The sequence below is a fragment of the Indicator indicator genome, chromosome 19, assembly GCF_027791375.1.
Source record: "Indicator indicator isolate 239-I01 chromosome 19, UM_Iind_1.1, whole genome shotgun sequence".
Lineage (NCBI taxonomy): Eukaryota > Metazoa > Chordata > Aves > Piciformes > Indicatoridae > Indicator > Indicator indicator.
The window spans coordinates 19,931,917-19,950,240 of NC_072028.1; the positions used below are offsets into that span (position 1 = coordinate 19,931,917).

Genomic DNA, 18,324 nt, shown 5'->3' on the forward strand with positions numbered 1-18,324 from the left:
GATGTTGAAATCTGTGTGTGCCAAATTGTTACCTGCAGATGTAAAGCATAAGCAATATTGGCCAGTGCTTATGGATAGGATCATGGAATGGTTTTGGATGGAAGAGAGCTTTGAAGACCATTGAGTCCAAACTGACAACCCAACACTGCTAGCTCACCACAATTGGCTTGAGGTGGAAGGGACCTTAAAGATCATTTAGCTTCAACAGCCCTGCCGTGGGCTGGGACACCTCCTGTTAGATCAGGTTGCTTGAAGCCTCATCCAGCCTGGTGTTAAACACCTCCAGGGAGGGGGCATCCACAACTTCTCTGGGCAGCCATTCCAGTGTTTCACCACCCTCAGAGTGAAGAACTTCTTCCTAATGTCCATCTTAAATCTATCCTGCTCTAGTTTAAAACCATTGCTCCTTGTCTTATCACCATGTGTCCTTATAAAAAAGTCCCTCTCCAGCTTTCCTCATGTCTCTCATGCACCACATCTACATAGCTTTTCAATCCCTCCAAAGATGGAGACTCCACACTGCCTTGGGCAGCCTGTTTTAGTGCCTCACAAACTTTTCAGGGAAGGAGATATCTCTCTGCTGTCAATATAAGATCACAGGATGTTAGGGGTTGAAAGGGACCTGTGGAGACCTTTGAGTCCAACCCCCCTGCCAGAGTAGGACCGTAGAATCCAGCACAGGTCACACAGGAACTCATCCAGACAGGGCTTGAAAGCTTCCAGAGACGGAGACTGCACAACCTCTCTGTTTTCCTCATCCAGGAAAAGATGGGTTTATTTTTTAATAGATTCATAGACTGGGTTGAGTTAGAAGAGACCTTGAAGATCATCTAGTTCCAGGGGACACCTCTCACTAGTCCAGGTTGCTGAAGGCCTCATCCAATCTGGCCTTGAACACCTCCAGGGAGGTTGGGTTGGCAGGGCATCCATATCTTCCCTGGGCAAACCTGTTCCCAGTGTCTTACTGTGCAGAATTTCTTCTTTAAGAAAAGCTTGGATGTGGCACTTGGTGGCATGGTTTAGCTGATGTTGTGGTGTTCAGTTCGTAGGCTGGACTTGATGATCTTGGAGGTCCCTCTGCTACACTCTGGTGAGACCCCACCTGGAGTGCTACATCCAGCTCTGGAGCCCCTATTACAAGAAAGATCTGGAGGTGCTGGAATGTGTCCAGAAAAGGGCCATGAGGATGATCAGAGGGCTAGAGCTCCTCTCCTGTGAAGACAGACTGAGAGAGTTGGGGTTGTTCAGTTTGGAGAAGAGAAGGCTCCCAGGAGACCTTCTTGTGGCCTTCCAGTATCTGAAGGGGGCTACAAGAAAGCTGGGGAGGGACTTTGGAGGGTGTCAGGGAGTGATAGGACTAGGGGAATGGATCCAAGCTAGAGGAGGGGAGAGTTAGATTAGATGTTAGGAAGAAATTCTTCCCCATAAGGATGGTGAGAGACTGGCACAGCTTGCCCAGGGAGGTGGTGGAAGCCTCATGCTTGGAGGTTTTTGCAGCCAGGCTGGAGGTGGCTCTGAGCAACCTGCTGTGGTGTGAGGTGTCCCTGGCCATGGCAGGGGGTTTGCAACTGGAGGTCCCTTCCAGCCCTGACAATTCCATGATTCCTTTCCAGCCTCACTATTCTGATTGCTGATCTGCAGTCTTGTTTTCCCTGCTCAGGCTGTCCCCTGGCACTGAGAACAAGCTGCGGCTGCACTACAGGCGAGCTCTGCGGAACAACACCGACCCCTACAAGCGGGCTGTCTACTGCATCATCGGCCGCTGCGACGTCACGGACAACCAGAGCGAGGTGGCTGATAAAACAGAGGATTACCTGTGGATCAAAGTAGGTCTGGGTGCTTGGGCTTCGTGGTGGATCATCTTTGTTGATGATCTGGATGAGGAGATAGAGTCCACTATTAGGAAGTTTGCAGACGACACCAAGTTGGGAGCAGGAGTTGATCTGTTGGAGGGAATCATGGAATCATGGAATCAACCAGGTTGGAAGAGACCTCCAAGATCATCCAGTCCAACCAATCACCCAGCCCTAAGCAATCAACTAGACCATGGCACTAAGTGCCTCATCCAGTCTCCTCTTGAACGTCTCCAGGGATGGTGACTCCACCACCTCCCTGGGCAGCCCATTCCAATGGGCAATCACCCTCTCTGTGAAGAACTTCCTCCTCACATCCAGCCTAGACCTCCCCTGGCACAAGTTGAGACTGTGTCCTCTTGTTCTGCTGCTGGTTGCCTGGGAGAAGAGACCAACCCCCACCTGGCTACAACCTCCCCTCAGGTAGTTGTAGACAGCAATGAGGTCACCCCTGAGCCTCCTCTTCTCCAGGCTAAACACCCCCAGCTCCCTCAGCCTCTCCTCATAGGGTTTGTGTTCCAGGCCCCTCACCAGCTTTGTTGCCCTTCTCTGGACACGTTCCAGTACCTCAACATCTCTCTTGAACTGAGGAGCCCAGAACTGGACACAGTACTCAAGGAAGGAGGGCTCTGCAGAGGGACCTCAACAGGATGGACAGATGGGCAGAGTCCAACATGATGGCATTCAACAAGCCCAAGTGCTGGGTTCTGCACTTCAGCCACAACAACCCCATGCAGCTCTACAGGCTGGGGTCAGAGTGGCTGGAGAGCAGCCAGGCAGAGAGGGATCTGGGGGTACTGATTGACAGCAGCTGAACATGAGCCAGCAGTGTGCCCAGGTGGCCAAGAAGGCCAATGGCATCCTGGCCTGCATCAGAAAGAGTGTGACCAGCAGGAGCAGGGAAGTCATTCTGCCCTGTGCTCAGCACTGGTTAGACCACACCTTGAGTACTGTGTCCAGTTCTGGGCTCCTCAATTTAAGAAGGACATTGAGATACTTGAATGTGTTCAGAGAAGGGCAGTGAGGCTGGGGAGAGGTCTGGAGCACAGCCCTGTGAGGAGAGGCTGAGGGAGCTGGGGGTGTTTAGCCTGGAGAAGAGGAGGCTCAGGGCAGACCTCATTGCTCTCTACAACTACCTGAGGGGAGGTTGTAGCCAGGTGGCGGTTGGTCTCTTCTCCCAGGCAACCAGCAATAGAACAAGAGGACACAGTCTCAAGCTGTGCCAGGGGAAGTTTAGGCTGGAGGTGAGGAGAAAGTTCTTCCCAGAAAGAGTAATTGGCCATGGGATGTGCTGCCCAGGGAGGTGGTAGAGTCACCATCCCTGGAGGTGTTCAAAAAAAGCTTGGATGTGGCACTTGGAGCCATGGTTTAGTTGTCAGGAGGTGTTAGGTATTAGGTCTTTTCCAACCTGGTTGAGTCTGTGATTCTGTGAGTGGGATTTGGGGGGTTCTCAGGGGTTTGGGTTTTTAGTTTTTTTTTTCAGCACAGATCTAAATCGGGTTAAATTTCTGCACTGCTCTGCTACCCTCCCTGCTTCTAGGTTGGGTGTTTTGCATCAGTGTGTGTGGCTTGACCTTCCTTGCAGAGAGGGAAGAGATGGAAAGCAGAGTCTCATTTGGGAACACTTGTCTTTGAAAGTGTCACATTTTTCATCTGACACTGATTTTTGTCAGCTGGTTTTGCTGCAGAGAGGATCCTTTGAATTTTCCTTCTGGCATGTTTGTGGCAGCTGGCAGAAGATGCTCTCAGTGTCTCTATATTCCAAAGTTCTTGTGGCTGACATTGATCAGGACTCATTTCTCTCCCTTTTATCAGCAAGAGGGAGTAGAGTGATGTGTTTGTAAAGACATTATTGATTAGTGACTATTCAGACTCCCAGTGTCACAGCTGGAAGGTGTGGACAGATACACAAGGACCCCTGGGGTATACCTAGATGGATTTCTGCTCTTGCTACAGCAGAGATCTTTGCTTCCCAGCAGTGGTGGACCTGATGTTCTGCCTAGAGGTAGTTTCTAGTCAGTTGGTCTAATCTTAGGGGAGACTCCAGATAGAACAGATATCTTCTGAGTGCATCCCTTGTGCAAGGTGAAGTTGAAATGCCTGTGCTGCTGCTTCTGGGTGTGTTTTTCAGCTGAACCAAGTGTGTTTTGATGACAGCAGTGCAAGTTCTCCCCAAGACCAACTAACATTGTCCCAGTTCCAGAAGCAGCTGCTAGAAGACTATGGTAAGAAACCACAGCAAGATGTGGCCTCTACTTTTCTGCTTTGAGTGTTTTCCAACTGTTGCTGCACAGACCCCAGACTCCCCAGTCTCCACTAGTGACTGGCACCTTCAGGGTGTTTATGGTGTAATGGTAGACTTCAGTAAGAAGTCTACCTGTGTTCCCAGCAGTCCAGAGAGGGAACATTCAGCCATGATCATAGAATGGTTTTGGTTGGAAGTGACCTTAGAGGTCATCTACTCCAACCTCCCAGCAATAGGCAGGGATGCCTCTCAACTAGACTCAGCTGTTCAAGGCCTCATCCAATCTGGCCTTGAACACCTCCAGGGTTGGGGCATCCACAGCCTTGCTGGGCAACTTCTTTCAGAGTCTCACCATCCTCATACTGAAGAACTTCTTCCTAAGATCCATTCTAAACCTGCTGTCCCTCACGTTAAAACCATTCCCCTCTGTCCTGTCCCTAGACACCCTGATGAAGAATCCCTCTTCAGCTTTCCTGCAGGTTCCCTTCAGATACTGGAAGTCTCTAAGGTGCTGATCAAGAGGTCCATGGTCCATGGACCAGTAAATAAGGGGTGGTTACCAGGAGGATAGAGACTCCCTTTTGACATGGAGTCCCATGGAAAAGACAAGGGGTGATGGGGACAAGTTCCTGCTGGGGAGATTCCCATTGGACTCCAGAAGAAAATGTTTCCCCATGAGCACAGTCAGACATTGGAATCATCTCCCAAGGGAAGCAGTTTTCAGACTCAGCTTGCCAGGGTGCTGGGCCAGCTCATTTCAACTCCACCATCACCTAGAAAGCTTGGCTCAGATGATCCTTGGGGTGTCTTCCAACCTGGCAGTCTGTGGTTTTATGAGGTGATGGTTTGTTGCCTGAAAAGAACTTTTTGGAGCAACTTTATTCTCTTTCCTTTCTTGAATCCATCTCCATGCTCTGCTCTATGATGACTAAATGAGCCACAGCTGTGGGATTGGCTATTCCCTTGGGCCTAGCAATGAGCTGTGACAGGAAGCAGCTGCTCTTACTGATTGCAAAATCATTTTCACTTACCTTCTCTCTATATCTTGGAGTTTGTTTTGTTTTGTTTTTTCCAGGTGAATCCCATTTTGCAGTGAACCAGCAGCCATTCCTCTACTTCCAAGTCTTGTTCTTGACAGCTCAGTTTGAAGCTGCCATCGCTTTTCTCTTCCGGACGGAGCGCCTGCGTTGTCACGCCGTTCACGTGGCCTTGGTCCTCTTTGAGTTAAAATTGCTCCTGAAGTCTTCTGGGCAGAGTGCACAGCTGTGTGAGTCCTGCAGGTTGGACTTTCCAACAAAGGGATGTTTTCTGAGCCTTCAGAGTACCTTTGAGACACAGCAGGTCTTTATAACCGAGAAACAAGCAGCGTTTATCGGAACCATCTCAAAGGCTATAGGATGGTTTGGGTTGGAAGGGACCTCTAAAGGTCATCCAGTCCAACTCCCCTGCAGTCATCAGGGGCATCCTCCACTGGATCAGGTTGCTGAAAGCTTTGTCAAGCCTGACCTTGAGTATCTCCACCTCCCTGGGCAGCCCATTCCAATGTTCCACCACCCTCACCATGCAGAACTTGTTCCTAACATCCAATCTAAATCTCCCCTTGCGACTGGATGTTAGTTCATTGTTTTAGATGCACTAGAGCATCATGGCTCTGACTAATCTCAGGTGAAGATCAGAGCTGTGTTTGCTAGCATCAGACCCTCTGACAGTGTTGTCTGGGATGTTGCAGTAAGCCATGAAGCTGGAGACCCACCTGGCCTGAGGCGCCTGAATTTCGTGCGGCTTTTGATGCTTTACACGCGGAAGTTCGAATCAACCGATCCGAGGGAAGCCCTGCAGTATTTTTACTTTCTCAGGTAGGAGCTGATAATAGGATATCTCTAGAGTTTTTCCTTGGTGTTTCTGCTTAATTCTTCTCACCTGGGGAAGTCCTTAGAACCAGAGGTGCTTTCCTCCTTCCCTTTCTTTTGTAGGAACGACAAGGACAGCCAAGGAGAGAACATGTTCCTGCGCTGCATCAGCGAGCTGGTCATTGAAAGCAGAGAGGTACCTTTGGCCATCTGCCTTCCTTACTTCAGCTGACATTCATTTCTTCATTGAAATCTTTCTTTCAGAGCAGTATTGTTTCATCTTACTCCCTGATCTTACCTCCAGAGGGACCTTGACAGGCTGGAGAGATGGGCACAAGCCAACCTCACGAGGTTCAACAAGACCAAGTGCAAGGTCCTGCAGCTGGGTCGAGGCAACCCCAAGCACAAATCCAGGCTGGGCAGGGACTGGCTGGAGAGCAGCCCTGAGGAGAGGGACTTGGGGGTGCTGGTGGATGAGAAGCTCAACAGGAGCTGTCAATGTGCACTTGTAGCCCAGAAAGCCAACCAGAGCCTGGGCTGCATCAAGAGAAGTGTGGCCAGCAGGTCAAGGGAGATGATTCTCCTCCTCTGCTCAGCTCTGGTGAGACCCCACCTGGAGTACTGCATCCAGTTCTGGAGCCTCTGTTACAAGAGGGATATGGACATGCTGGAAGGTGTCCAGTGAAAGGCCACCAGGATGAGCAGAGGGTTGGAGCTGCTCTCCTGTGAGGACAGACTGAGAAAGTGTTGGGGCTGTTCAGTCAAGAGAACAGAAGGCTCTGAGGTGACCTTCTTGTGGTCTTCTAGTATCTGACGGGGGCTACAAGAAAGCTGGGGAGGGACTTTTTAGGGTATCAGGGAGTGACAGGACTGGGGGGAATGGAACAAAGCTGGAAGTGGGGAGATTCAGGCTGGGCATAAGGAAGAAGTTCTTCACCACGAGAGTGGTGAGAGCCTGGAATGGGTTGTGCAGGGAGGTGGTTGAGGCCCCATCCCTGGAGGTGTTTAAGGCCAGGCTGGATGAGGCTCTGGCCAGCCTGATGTAGTGAGGTGTCCCTGCCCATGGCAGGGGCGTTGGAACTAGATGATCCTTGAGTTCCCTTCCAACCCTGACTGATTCTATGATTCTATGATTCTGATGCAGACCTAGGTGATAGGACATCTCACAATGACCATATGTTTAAGATATTACCCATCTCATCTAGTTGCAAATGTCCCTGTTGAGTGCAGGGGGGCTGGAGGAGATGGCCTTTAAAACTCCTTTCCAACCCAAACCATTCCATAGAGAGGATCCAGAGGAGGGCCACGAAGATGATCAGAGGGCTGGAGATACTCCCCTATAGACACAGGCTGTTCAGCCTGGAGAAGAGAAGGCTCCAGGGAGTCCTTAGAGCAGCCTTCCACTACCTGAAGGGGGCTACAGGAGAGCTGGGAAGGGAGTCTGGACAAGGGCTTGTAGTGACAGGATGAGGGACAATGGATTGAAGCTTGAGGAGGGCAGGTTTAGACTGGAGATTAGGAAGAAACTGTTGACAATGAGGGTGGGGAGACACTGAAACAGGTTGCCCAGGGAGGTCATGGATGCCCCCTCCCTGGAGATGTTCAAGGCCGGGTTGACTGAGGCCTTTTGAGCAACCTGGTGTAGTGGAAAGTGTCCCTGCCCATGGCAGAGGGGTTGGAACTAGCTGACCTTCAAGGTCCCTTCCAGTCTAAACCATTCCTTGAATCTATGATATTTAATCACACCTTTCCCCCTGTTACTACACACAGATAATTCTGACATGGAGCACTGTTTGTCATTCCTCCATGACTGCGTCTTTGTACCTCTTAAATCCACTGTGAAATATGTGCATTTCATCTCTCTCTTTTTGTTTCTTTTTTCTCACTTGACACCTGTGTGGCTGTAGTTTGATATGATCCTTGGAAAGCTGGAGAATGATGGTAGTAGGAAGGTGAGTTGACAATTTCTTGTTTATATTCTCCATCACAAGTACAAACCATGTGTGATTTCTTACTTCTCTGCCTTTTTTCACTAGCCAGAGCCTTACTGGGTTTGAATACATCCAAGCTGTCCAAGTGTGAGACCTTTTTACAGCATGCCCTTACAGAAAACAGGTCAGGAACTGCAGGGCAAACAACAACCCTTGTAGACAAGCAGTGTAAATAAAGGAACAAATGGCATCAGGTAACTTGAGTGAGGTCAGAATTTCAGCTCTTCAACAGGGAATGGGAGTTTAGGGCCCAGCAGGAAAAAAGCAAGCAGTAAAAATAGCTTGCTTGGAAGTGGGAGTGAGATTTTTCTGCTGAGGGGTGCCTGTGAAAATTATCTCTATGACATTATCCTCCTTCACCTCAGAGCAGAAGTTTATTGCAGCCTGCTAAAAGCTTTGTAACTAAGGGGGCAAGGGGCTGACAGACCTCAAGTACAACTGATCTGCCCTCTCCATATAGAGGAGGGTAAGTATTAGGTCAGAAATCAGCCCTCTTGAGTTGTGGTGGATCTCACTTCAGCTGGAAAAGCAGTAATCTGAAAGTAAGATGTAGGTTGATGTGGTCAGAAGGTGAAGGTAACCTTAAGGCTGCTCCTGAAAAGAGGAGATTGCATTCCAATGGTCAAAATTTTAGATAACCAAGGAAGCTTTTCTGTTTGCTACAGAAACTTTGGCAGCTTTCTGGGAAAATCTGAGTCCAGATTCATCTGAATCTTTATTTTAAGGTTGGAGCTCATGCTGTAATCATTGCTACTGTCAAAAAAAAAAAAGGGGGGGAAGGAAAAAAAGGAAAGAGAAAACAGAAAATTTCTTTCTGGCAGGATTTTCTCTTAGATGTTTTTGTTCTGTCAGTTTCAAAGCAGGGAGATTGCACACAGGAGAGCAAGGTCCTTACAAACAGGGTTTTTTCTATGGCAGTTCTTTGTAAGATAGTTTTTAGATGATACTGTTAATGGTGAGTCCTGTTTTTTTGACCTTACTCCATTCCTTTTGAGTATAACTATGCTTGGGTTTCTTTGGTGTGAAACCAGCAATCTTAGGATAAATTCTTCTAGCTGATCTAGCAGATGGAAAGAGGTGATTGTGCCACTTTCCTCTGCTCTGGTGAGACCTCTGTGGGGTCCTCAGCACAGGAAGGACATGGACCTGGTGGAGGGTCATGGAAATGATCAGGGGGCTGGGAGCACCTCTCCTCTGAGGACAGACTGAGGGAGCTGAGATTGTCCAGCCTGGAGAAGAGAAGGTTCCAGGGACATCTTAGAGCAGCCTTCCAGTACCTGAAGGGGGCTACAAGAAGGCTGCCAAGGGACTGTTTCCAAAGGTCTGCAGTGATAGGATTAGGAACAATGGTTTGAGTTTAGAGAAAAGGAGATTTAGATTGGGTGTTAGGATCAAGTTGTGCACCATGAGGGTGCTGGAACACTGGAACAGGTTGCCCAGGGAGGTGGTTGAGGCCCCATCCCTGGAGATATTCCAAGATCAGGCCTGACAAGTCTGTGAGCAACCTGATCTAGTGAAGGATATCCCTGCTGACTGCAGAGGGGGATTGGACTGGCTGACCTTTGAAGGTCCCTTCCACCCCAAACCATTCTGTGATTCTGTATAGTCCTATGTTTGCATCCTCAGTTGCAGTAAAATCCTTCCCTGCTTTCTTTTCCTCTCTATTACTCTCCTTGTGTTTATTGTTTCTTTCACACTTCCTGTCACCCTTTCATTGCTCCCTGTAAGATTTCCCTTGCCACCTCTCATTCCAACCATCATCCTTGGACATCCTGGCACCTTACATGTTTTGTGTTTTCTGCTCCTCAGCATAACATCCTCAGCCATTAACATCATTCCAGTTTTGACCTGCTCTCTGGGTCACTTGGAGTGAATGAGGAGCTGCAGATAATCTCAGTGCTGACTCCCTCTTGGAGAAAGCCTCTCTCACAAGAGCTTGTTCTATTTTTGTTGTTCCCATGGAAATGTACAGTAGGCCATTCTCACCCTAATCCAACATGTAAAATATTCATTCCCTCACCAGAATATTCAGGAACTTTGGACCATTCTGATTTCCTTTCTCTTTTTTTTTTTTTTTTTTTTTTTTTTTTTTTTTTTTTTGTCTCACCTCTTCAGCCTGGAGTGATAGACAAGTTCACAAGTGACACAAAACCCATCATTAACAAAGTGGCTTCAGCAGCAGAAAACAAAGGGCTGTTTGAAGAAGCTGCCAAACTCTACGACCTTGCAAAGGTAAAGATCTCTTCTGTGTGCTGCCTGAAACCTGTGCCTGGTTCACTGTAGTTTTCCAAACCTTCTTCATCTAATTAGGAGCTGAAATTCAATCTTGGAGATTGAATTGCCCTTCTTCAAGCAGTTTATGTCTGCTGCTCTTAAAGCAGAGCCACAGAGAGGGGTTTCAGTAAGCAGACCTGGGTGGATTGCACTCCAACCCATTCTGATTTTGAGGCTTCCTGGGTTTTGGTCAGTGTGATCATTTGAAGAGCTTGCCCCATGCATGATTTTATTCTGGCTGCTGAAGTTATATGCCTGGAGTGTCCTCTTCCAGATTCAAAGGAGGTTAACTGAAGTCTAAACTCCGTTGGGCTTTACAGTGAGTACTCTCTGTTATCTTCTGAAATCAAGGTGGATACAACCATAGCTACTGTTTGAGAGGAAAGGTAGGGGGAAATAACTTCACATGAGCAAGCAGCATTAGAACAGCAGGAACTGCTTTGGGGTATCCACAAAGTTCCACCTCAACATGAGGAGAAACTCTTTTGGTGTGAGGGTGCTTGAGGCTGCCCAGAGAGGTTGTGGAGTCTCCTTCTCTGGAGAAATTCCAACCCCTCCTGGCCATTGTAATCCTGGACAAGCTGCTGTGGGTGCCCTGCTTTAGCAGGGGGGTTGGACTGGGTGATCTCCAAAGGTCTCTTCCAACCCCCACTATGATGGGGTTGTGTTGCTCATAGCTAATATGATCTTGACTCTATGGGATTGAGATATCTGAGCTTGCTCCACACACCAGTGCAAGACACTTTTTTCAGCAAGTTTCAAACACTGAGTCCCATCAAGCTCTTTTCATTTGTGTGTGACTTGAATCCCCACAGAACCCTGACAAGGTTTTAGAGCTGATGAACAAGCTCCTCAGTCCTGTTGTTCCCCAGATCAGCACTCCCCAGTCCAACAAGGAGCGGCTGAAGAACATGGCTCATTCCATTGCTGAGAGGTAAGATAAGGGGGCCAGAACAATCCTTCTGTCAATACAGACTGGGGGATGAGGTGACAGAAAGCAGCCCTGTGGAATAGGACCTGATAGGCAAGAAGCTGGACATGAGCAAGCAGTGTGAGCTTGCAGCCCAGAAGACAAATGACATCCTGGGCTGCATCCAAAGCAGCATTGCCAGCAGAGCCAGAGAGGTGATTCTGCCTCTTTGCTCTGCTCTGGTGAGACCTCACCTGGAGTGCTGTGTGCAGGTCTGGAGCCTTCAGTATAGGAAAGACATGGACCTGATGGAACATGCAGAGGAGGGCCACAAAAATGCTCAGGGGGTTGGAGCAGCTCTGCTGTGAGGACAGGCTGAGGGAGCTGGGGGTTGTTCAACCTGGAGAAGAGGAGGCTCCAGGGAGACCTGATAGCAGCCTGCCAGTACCTGAAGGAGGCTACTAGAAGGCTGCAGAAAGACTGTTTACAAAGGTCTGTGGTAATAGGACAAGGGAAATGGCTTCAAACTGGAGAAGAGCAGATGTAGATTGGATGTTAGGAGCAGGCTCTTTACTATGAGGGTGGTGGAACACTGGAACAGGTTGCCCAGAGAGGTGGTTGAAGCTCCATCCCTGGAGATATTCAAAGTGGGGCTCAAGAGGGCTCTGGGCAACCTGATCTGGTTGAGAATGTCCCTGCTGACTGCAGTAGGGGTTGGACTGGATGACCTTTAGAGGTCCCTTCCAACCCAGACCATATGATTCTATGACTCAGTGGTTAGCCTGGAGCTGACCTGGGACTGTCAGTGGGGAGAGAATGAAAATAAACCAGGCATGCTTGCTGGCACTTCAAAATTCATAGATTCATAGAATGATTTGGGTTGGAAGGCATCTTTCAAGATCATGGAGCTCCAACCCCCTCTGTCATGGGCAGGAACACCTCCCGCTAGCCCAGGCTGCTCCAACCTGGCCTTGATCATCCCAAGGGAGGGGGCATCCACAAGCCCCCTTGGCAACCTGTTCTAGTATCTTTCCACCCTCACTGTAAAGATTTTCTTCCTCATCTCCAGTCTAAATCTGCCCTCCTGAAGCTTCAGTTTGCCCTCCTCAAGCTTCAAATTAGGGAGAGAAAGGCAGAGATGTGTTGATTTCAGGCAGAGGATTTGCCTTTCTTCTCTAGACAAGTGACATTTGCCAGTCCCTCCTTCAGTCAGCCTTCCCCTCCTTTACTCAGGCTGCAGGCTGAGGGAACATTGCAGTCTTATTGACTCAGTGAGACACTCATTTGCTAGCAGACATTAAGGAGAATTAAACCTGTGGCTTGAGCTTTGTTTTGCTGCTTGCTTTGATCTGTAGGAGAGCACCAAATATTCCTGTGCAGCGCTGCTGCTTTACAGCCACAGAGGCTATGATGAGCTCATCTGCTGGCCAATTCAGTGGCAGGCAGGGCTGTTCTCTCTCTACCATCCTGCAGACAGTACTGTGGCAAGGCAGCTTTGTTCCTGTCTGTCCTTGGAATGTTTTTGAAACAGGGGAGGCCACCCAAAAATAGCCCAAGAGGCTGGCTGGTGTCCTCTGCAGCAGCAAACACCATGCACTTGACTGCTTGTACTGCTAGAAGGAGGAGCTCCTTTCTGCCCTTGTGTTGTTAGGAGTGAGAGCAGCCAGTCCTCTGGATCATCTCCTAGCGAGTGCAGCTAGGGAAGAGCAGGCAGAAGCCTCTAGAATCACAGAATGGTTTGGGTTGGAAGGGACCTCAGAGATCATCTGCTCCAACTTCCCCCACCATGGGCAGGGACACCTCTCAACTAGACTCAGCTGCTCAAGGCTTCATTCAACCTGGCTTTGAACAACCCCAGGGAGGAGCCATCCATAGCCTCCCTGGGCAACCTGTTCCAGAGTCATACTGGAGGAAAAAAGAAAACCAACAGAAGTCTTAACTGCTTGCCTGAAGCAGGTGGTTGTGCTGGAGCATTGTCTGCTGTAAAGCAGCATGTTAAACACGCTTGTAGAGCATTTGCCTTGCAGGCCTCTGCTTCCTGTCACTGTGTTCCCACTGAATCTGGGAAGTGTAAACATTTAAAAGGAAACAAATGCTGCCTTTGATGGTAAAGCAGCAAAGAATAAAAGTGGTTTTGAAAAGCCACAACCTGTTGAAAATTCTGCCTCCTGGTTAAGGAATATGAAAAGCCGTCCTTTGTTAGCTGCCTCCTGTGCTTGTGCTTGATGTCTCTGCTTGCAAGGATTGCCAGAGCACATTTAGAAAGCAGAGCCCTTTTCTGCAGTAAAATTGTAAACCAAATTTCTTTCAGGTACAAGGCTCAGGGGATAAGTGCAAAGAAGTCCATTGACTCCACCTTCTACCTTCTGCTAGACTTGATCACGTTCTTCGATGACTATCACGCCGGTCACATTGACAGGGCCTTTGATGTAAGTTCCAAGAGTTCTGTTTGAAGCACAGCCTTTTTAATGCCCTTGAACAGCCCAGAATGTCTCAAAAAAAAAAAAAAAATAATGAGAAGGTGCTGCAATGCTGTAAGGATCCAAAAACGTGTTCCTTCCCTATCGCTTCCTGAGCAGGAAGCTCTTCCCGGAGCTGATTTTGGTTGGGGATTGAAGAAAATATTCCTCACCAAAGGAAGGAGAGAAACCAGTAAATACAAGTGAAATGGTTTCTCTCAACTGGAATCCAGCTGATTCCATTGACACTCCATTAGTTACATGGTAGGTGAAATGCTGGTTGCCTACCCCTGAGTGCTGCTTTTCTCTTTGAAGATCATTGAGAGGCTGAAGCTGGTCCCTCTCAGCCAAGATTGTGTAGAGGAGAGAGTTGCTGCCTTCCGGAATTTCAGCGATGAAGTAAGTGACATCTCTTGGGTTTAGCTTCCAAAAGCCTTTGGCTTTGTTAAAAGGATCTTAACACCTTGTGTCTTACTTTTAGAGCCAGACAGATGCTCTCTCTTACCTCTTCCCAAAGGGGTAAAAGAAAAAGGCTGACACAGAGGATTGGATAGGGTGGGAAAGTTTCAATGGAAATGCTGTTGCTGACTACATAAACCAGTACCAAGCACATCAAATACACAGAAATCCATAGGCTGGGCTCAACACAGAACCCCATTAAGCCAAAGCTTCACACAAACCTCCCTTTAAACCAGGCCAACAAACCCAGGCCTTCATGCCCCCCCTCTGCCAAGCCTCTCTGCCCCCCATACCAAACCATTGTGGTGCAGCAAAACTTCAGCTTGGCAGCTCCAGGCCCCAGTTAGGCTGCTCCAGACCTAATTGTGTCAGCATTGCCAAGGCCAACACCAGGCCTCCCCTGCAAGAGCTAACAGCCTCCACACCCTCCCATGAGGAGAGAGAGAGGGAGGGAAAAAGAGAAGAAAAGTGACTCTTTAGCCAGTTTTATAGGGATGCAGGACATATGGCAATGAACCACCTCCTGGACGCTCTGGAGCTCCTGGAGGTCTATAGCTTCATGGTTCTTCATGGTTCTTCAAGGCACCTAGCCTCAAAACCATCACACATTGTCACCTCATCATTCTTACTTTTTGATGGGGAAAGCTGGCTGGGATTATCCTGCATTCCCACAAGCAGACTCGTGGCTTGCAGTTCTTACTCCCTACTGCTGCTCTTTGGAGCCCTGGAATTCCCTGCACCATTTTGCAGCAGGCCTCTGCAGATCTGTATCTCTCTGAATGAACTGGATATGAATCAAGAAAATGGTGTACTGAAACCCCTTAGATGTGCAGCTGCTGGCTTAGTTCATCCATGCCCTTAATGGCCACAGGATCCCAGGCTCACAGGGTGTTAGGGGTTGGAAGGGACCTTTGAAGATCATCAAGTCCAACCCCCCTGCCAGAGCAGGACCATAAAATCCAGCACAGGTCACACAGGAACACATCCAGATGGGTCTTGGAAGTCTCCAGAGAAGGAGACTCCACAACCCCCTGGGCAGCCTGTTCCAGTGCTCTGTGACTCTCACAGTGAAGTTCCTCCTCATGTTGAGGTAGAACCTCCTGTGCTGGAGTTTCCATCCATTGCCCCTTGTCCTATCCCAGGGTGCAACTGAGCAGAGCCTGTCCCCTCCCTCTTGAACCCCAGCCCTCAGATATTTATAAATATTTATTGAATCCCCTCTCAGTCTTCTCCAGACTAACCAGCCCCAGGGCTCTCAGCCTCTCCTCACAAGGCAGTGCTCCAGTCCCTTCAGCATCCTGGTAGCTCTCCTTTGGACTCTCCAGCAGATCCCTGTCCCTCCTGAACTGGTAGAGGAACTTATGTTTGGGTGTTAGCAGATGAATCAAAATGGAAGGCTGTTACTGCTCTTGGATTGGTTAAACTGGAGGGTGACACTTCTCTTAGTGTTGGTGTGGATTTGAGTTCTTTGGAGTGTTTTAAATGCAGGTGCTTTGGGTTTTACCTGAACTGTTGCTGTCAAACATGAAGGTGCAGCCACTGTACATCTGTCTCAAAATGCTAGGGCACCTTTTGGCACAGTATTGCAGTCACAGCAGGGGGAACCATTGAATGTAAGACTGTTACATGAAGGTATATCAACCACAGTTATCATTGTTTGGTTTTTCTGATGCCCTATAGCAAGGGTAATGACTCTGCCAACCTGCTCTTCAGTGCAATATGTCCTTGTATTTTTTTTCCCCTTGTGTAGATCAGGCACAATTTATCTGAGGTCCTGCTTGCAACCATGAATATTTTGTTCACCCAATATAAGAGGATGAAAGGCACAAGCCCAGCCACCCCTGCCAGACCCCAGAGGGTGATGGAAGACAGAGACTCGGTAAGATGATGATCCTCCTTGTCTGACTAGTCTTCCTGCTTCCTTTTCCCCCTGGTTCCAAGGGATTGGGCTTCAAGTAGCTGTGAATCTCTAATGCTCTTCACTTTTGACTTGCTTAGTTGCTTAGAGTCTTAGACTGCTCAGCTTGCTCAGTTACTTGGAATCTTGAGACTGGTCTCTTGTAACTTCAGCTTTGTGTTAAAGTAAGGATGGTGCTTTAAATGGCTTGGAACACCTATTAACATCTATTATTAACATCTATTCATAGATTCATAGAATGGGTTGGGTTGGAAGGGACCTTCAAGATCATCTAGTTCCAACCCCCCTGCCATGGGCAGGGACACCTCCCAGGAGCCCAGGCTCCTCACCCAACCTGGTCTTGAGCACCTCCAGGGAGAGGGCATTCACAACCTCCCTGGGCAACCTGTTCCAGTGTCTCCCCACCCTCAATACCAAGAATTTCTTCCTCATCTCCAGTCTCAATCTATCCCATATATATACACACCCTATATATTGCACTATATGTCTGCCTCTGAGCAAGAGGAAATAAGTGTTCAGTTTGCTTCTTGGTGGGATCTTAAGTAGTTAAGACATGTGGACAGTGCAGTGTGTATAGGATGGGTGGTGTCCACTCCTTTCACTGGTTTTAGTGCCCTTCCATGACTTCTCTCCTTGCCTTGCTTCTCTAGTGATGTGGACTGACACTTTCAGTGTCCTTTGGCAGGATTCTCAAGTTCACTTGAACAGGAACAGGCTGCCCAGAGAGGTGGTGGAGTCTCAGTCTCTGGAGACACTCAAAACCCACCTGGATGTATTCCTGTGTGACCTTCTCTAGGTGAGCCTGCCTTGGCAGGGGCAGGGGGTTAGACTCGATGATCTCCAGAGGTCCCTTCCAAGCCCTACCATTCTGTAATGGCTGCAGCAGTTCACCAGTGGTGTTCTCCTGCCTCTGCAGTGGAGTGGGCAGCTTCCAGGTGTGGTGGTGCTTGGTCTGGCTTCCTGGTTTAGATGGGTGACAGCAGTGGGCTTGACTTCACTGCTGAAGTCAGTGCTGAAGCATTGCCCTCACCTACGGGTGGGAGCCCAGCCTTCAGCAAGGCCTGAAATAGGCACCACTGAAAGGGCACAGATGGATCAGTGGACAGTCACCTGTCAGTGTGCTGTGCTGAGCAGGAGGGTTCTTTCTCAGTTTGGCTGTCATCAGATTTAGCCTTGTAGCTTTTGGTAAGTCAAAGCCTCCATGGGCACATGAAAACCAAGGCCAAACCACTTCCCCCCTCTTAAAGATTAGGAAATAAATATCATCTCCTTTTGAGAATGAAGAGCAACCTGGAAGACAGCCAGATTCAGTCAGCTGCAGGAGTGTCTTTGATCTGTGCACTGCAGTGTTGGTAAAAGCCTTAGCAGCAATTTATCAATGGCATCAGGAACTGAAAGGCTCAAGTTCTGACTGCCCCCAGCTTTTGTCTTTGGGGTGCAGGCTCAGGGTGAGCTACAGGATCCTGCCTTGCAACTGCACTTGTACATTGGAAAGGGAAGCATGCTGCTTGGGCTTTTCCCTCCTTAAATTCCACAGGTGTGAAGAAGTCCTGGGCTGACAGAGTCTGTTGTGTGGTCATGGGGTTGGCACTGAGCAAACAGCCTCAGCTCCTTGCTTTGCCCAGGGAGCTGTTGATGCATTTCAGCCTTGTGTTAAAAGCATTTACCTTCTCCATAGGGCTGTGATGCTGCCAGGTGTCACCTTGCTGTGAATACCATCACCATGGCCTGGCACAGCTTTTGTTGGCCTGGTTGGCAATGGGAGCAGCAGCTTTGCTTGGCAGGGGTATGTGCAGGAGAAAGCCACCATGACACCATGTGTCATCAGCAGCGTGCCCAGTGGCAACCTGCTTCAGAAACCTGCAGCTGTGGGGAGCAGCTGATATTGTACCTTGCTAACAACCCTTGGGAGCTTTCTTTTTTAGCAAGCTTTAAGTTTTGTTAGTCAAGCTCCTGGCCTCTTGGTTGGGGTCTCATGGTAGCAGGGTGTCAGTGGCGTGGGAGGCACTGTTTCTGAAGGAGGCCTACAAGAAAGCTGGGGAGGGACAGGTTAGGGAGTGATAGGACTGGGGGCAATGGAGCAAAACTAGAAGTGGGGAGATTCAGATTGGATGTTAGGAAGAAGTTCTGCATCATGAGGGTGGTGAGAGACTGGCACAGGTTGTGCAGGGAGGTGGTGGAAGCCTCATCCCTGGAGGTTTCGAAGGCCAGGCTGGAGGTGGCTCTGGGTAACCTGCTCTAGTGTGAGGTGTCCCTGCCCATGGCAGGGGCTTGGAACTGGATGAGCCTTGAGGTCCCTTCCAACCCTGACACTTCTATGATTCTGAGTTGTGTGTGTGCTAAAAGCTGTGTGCAGCTATCAGAG

At 49.0% G+C, this 18,324-nt stretch overlaps 1 protein-coding gene across 1 annotated transcript in view; it reads left to right on the forward strand.

The window, feature by feature from the left end:
* The window catches only part of NUP93 (nucleoporin 93), a 114,214-nt gene that overhangs the window by 92,130 nt on the left and 3,760 nt on the right, over positions 1–18,324 (forward strand). The window contains exons 10-20 of the mRNA XM_054389600.1: positions 1,661–1,826; positions 3,985–4,078; positions 5,174–5,365; positions 5,828–5,954; positions 6,072–6,144; positions 7,856–7,900; positions 10,055–10,171; positions 11,029–11,147; positions 13,435–13,552; positions 13,898–13,981; positions 15,792–15,920. Coding sequence (XP_054245575.1) covers positions 1,661–1,826; positions 3,985–4,078; positions 5,174–5,365; positions 5,828–5,954; positions 6,072–6,144; positions 7,856–7,900; positions 10,055–10,171; positions 11,029–11,147; positions 13,435–13,552; positions 13,898–13,981; positions 15,792–15,920 — 1,264 coding nt within the window. The remainder of the gene's footprint in view (positions 1–1,660; positions 1,827–3,984; positions 4,079–5,173; positions 5,366–5,827; positions 5,955–6,071; positions 6,145–7,855; positions 7,901–10,054; positions 10,172–11,028; positions 11,148–13,434; positions 13,553–13,897; positions 13,982–15,791; positions 15,921–18,324) is intronic.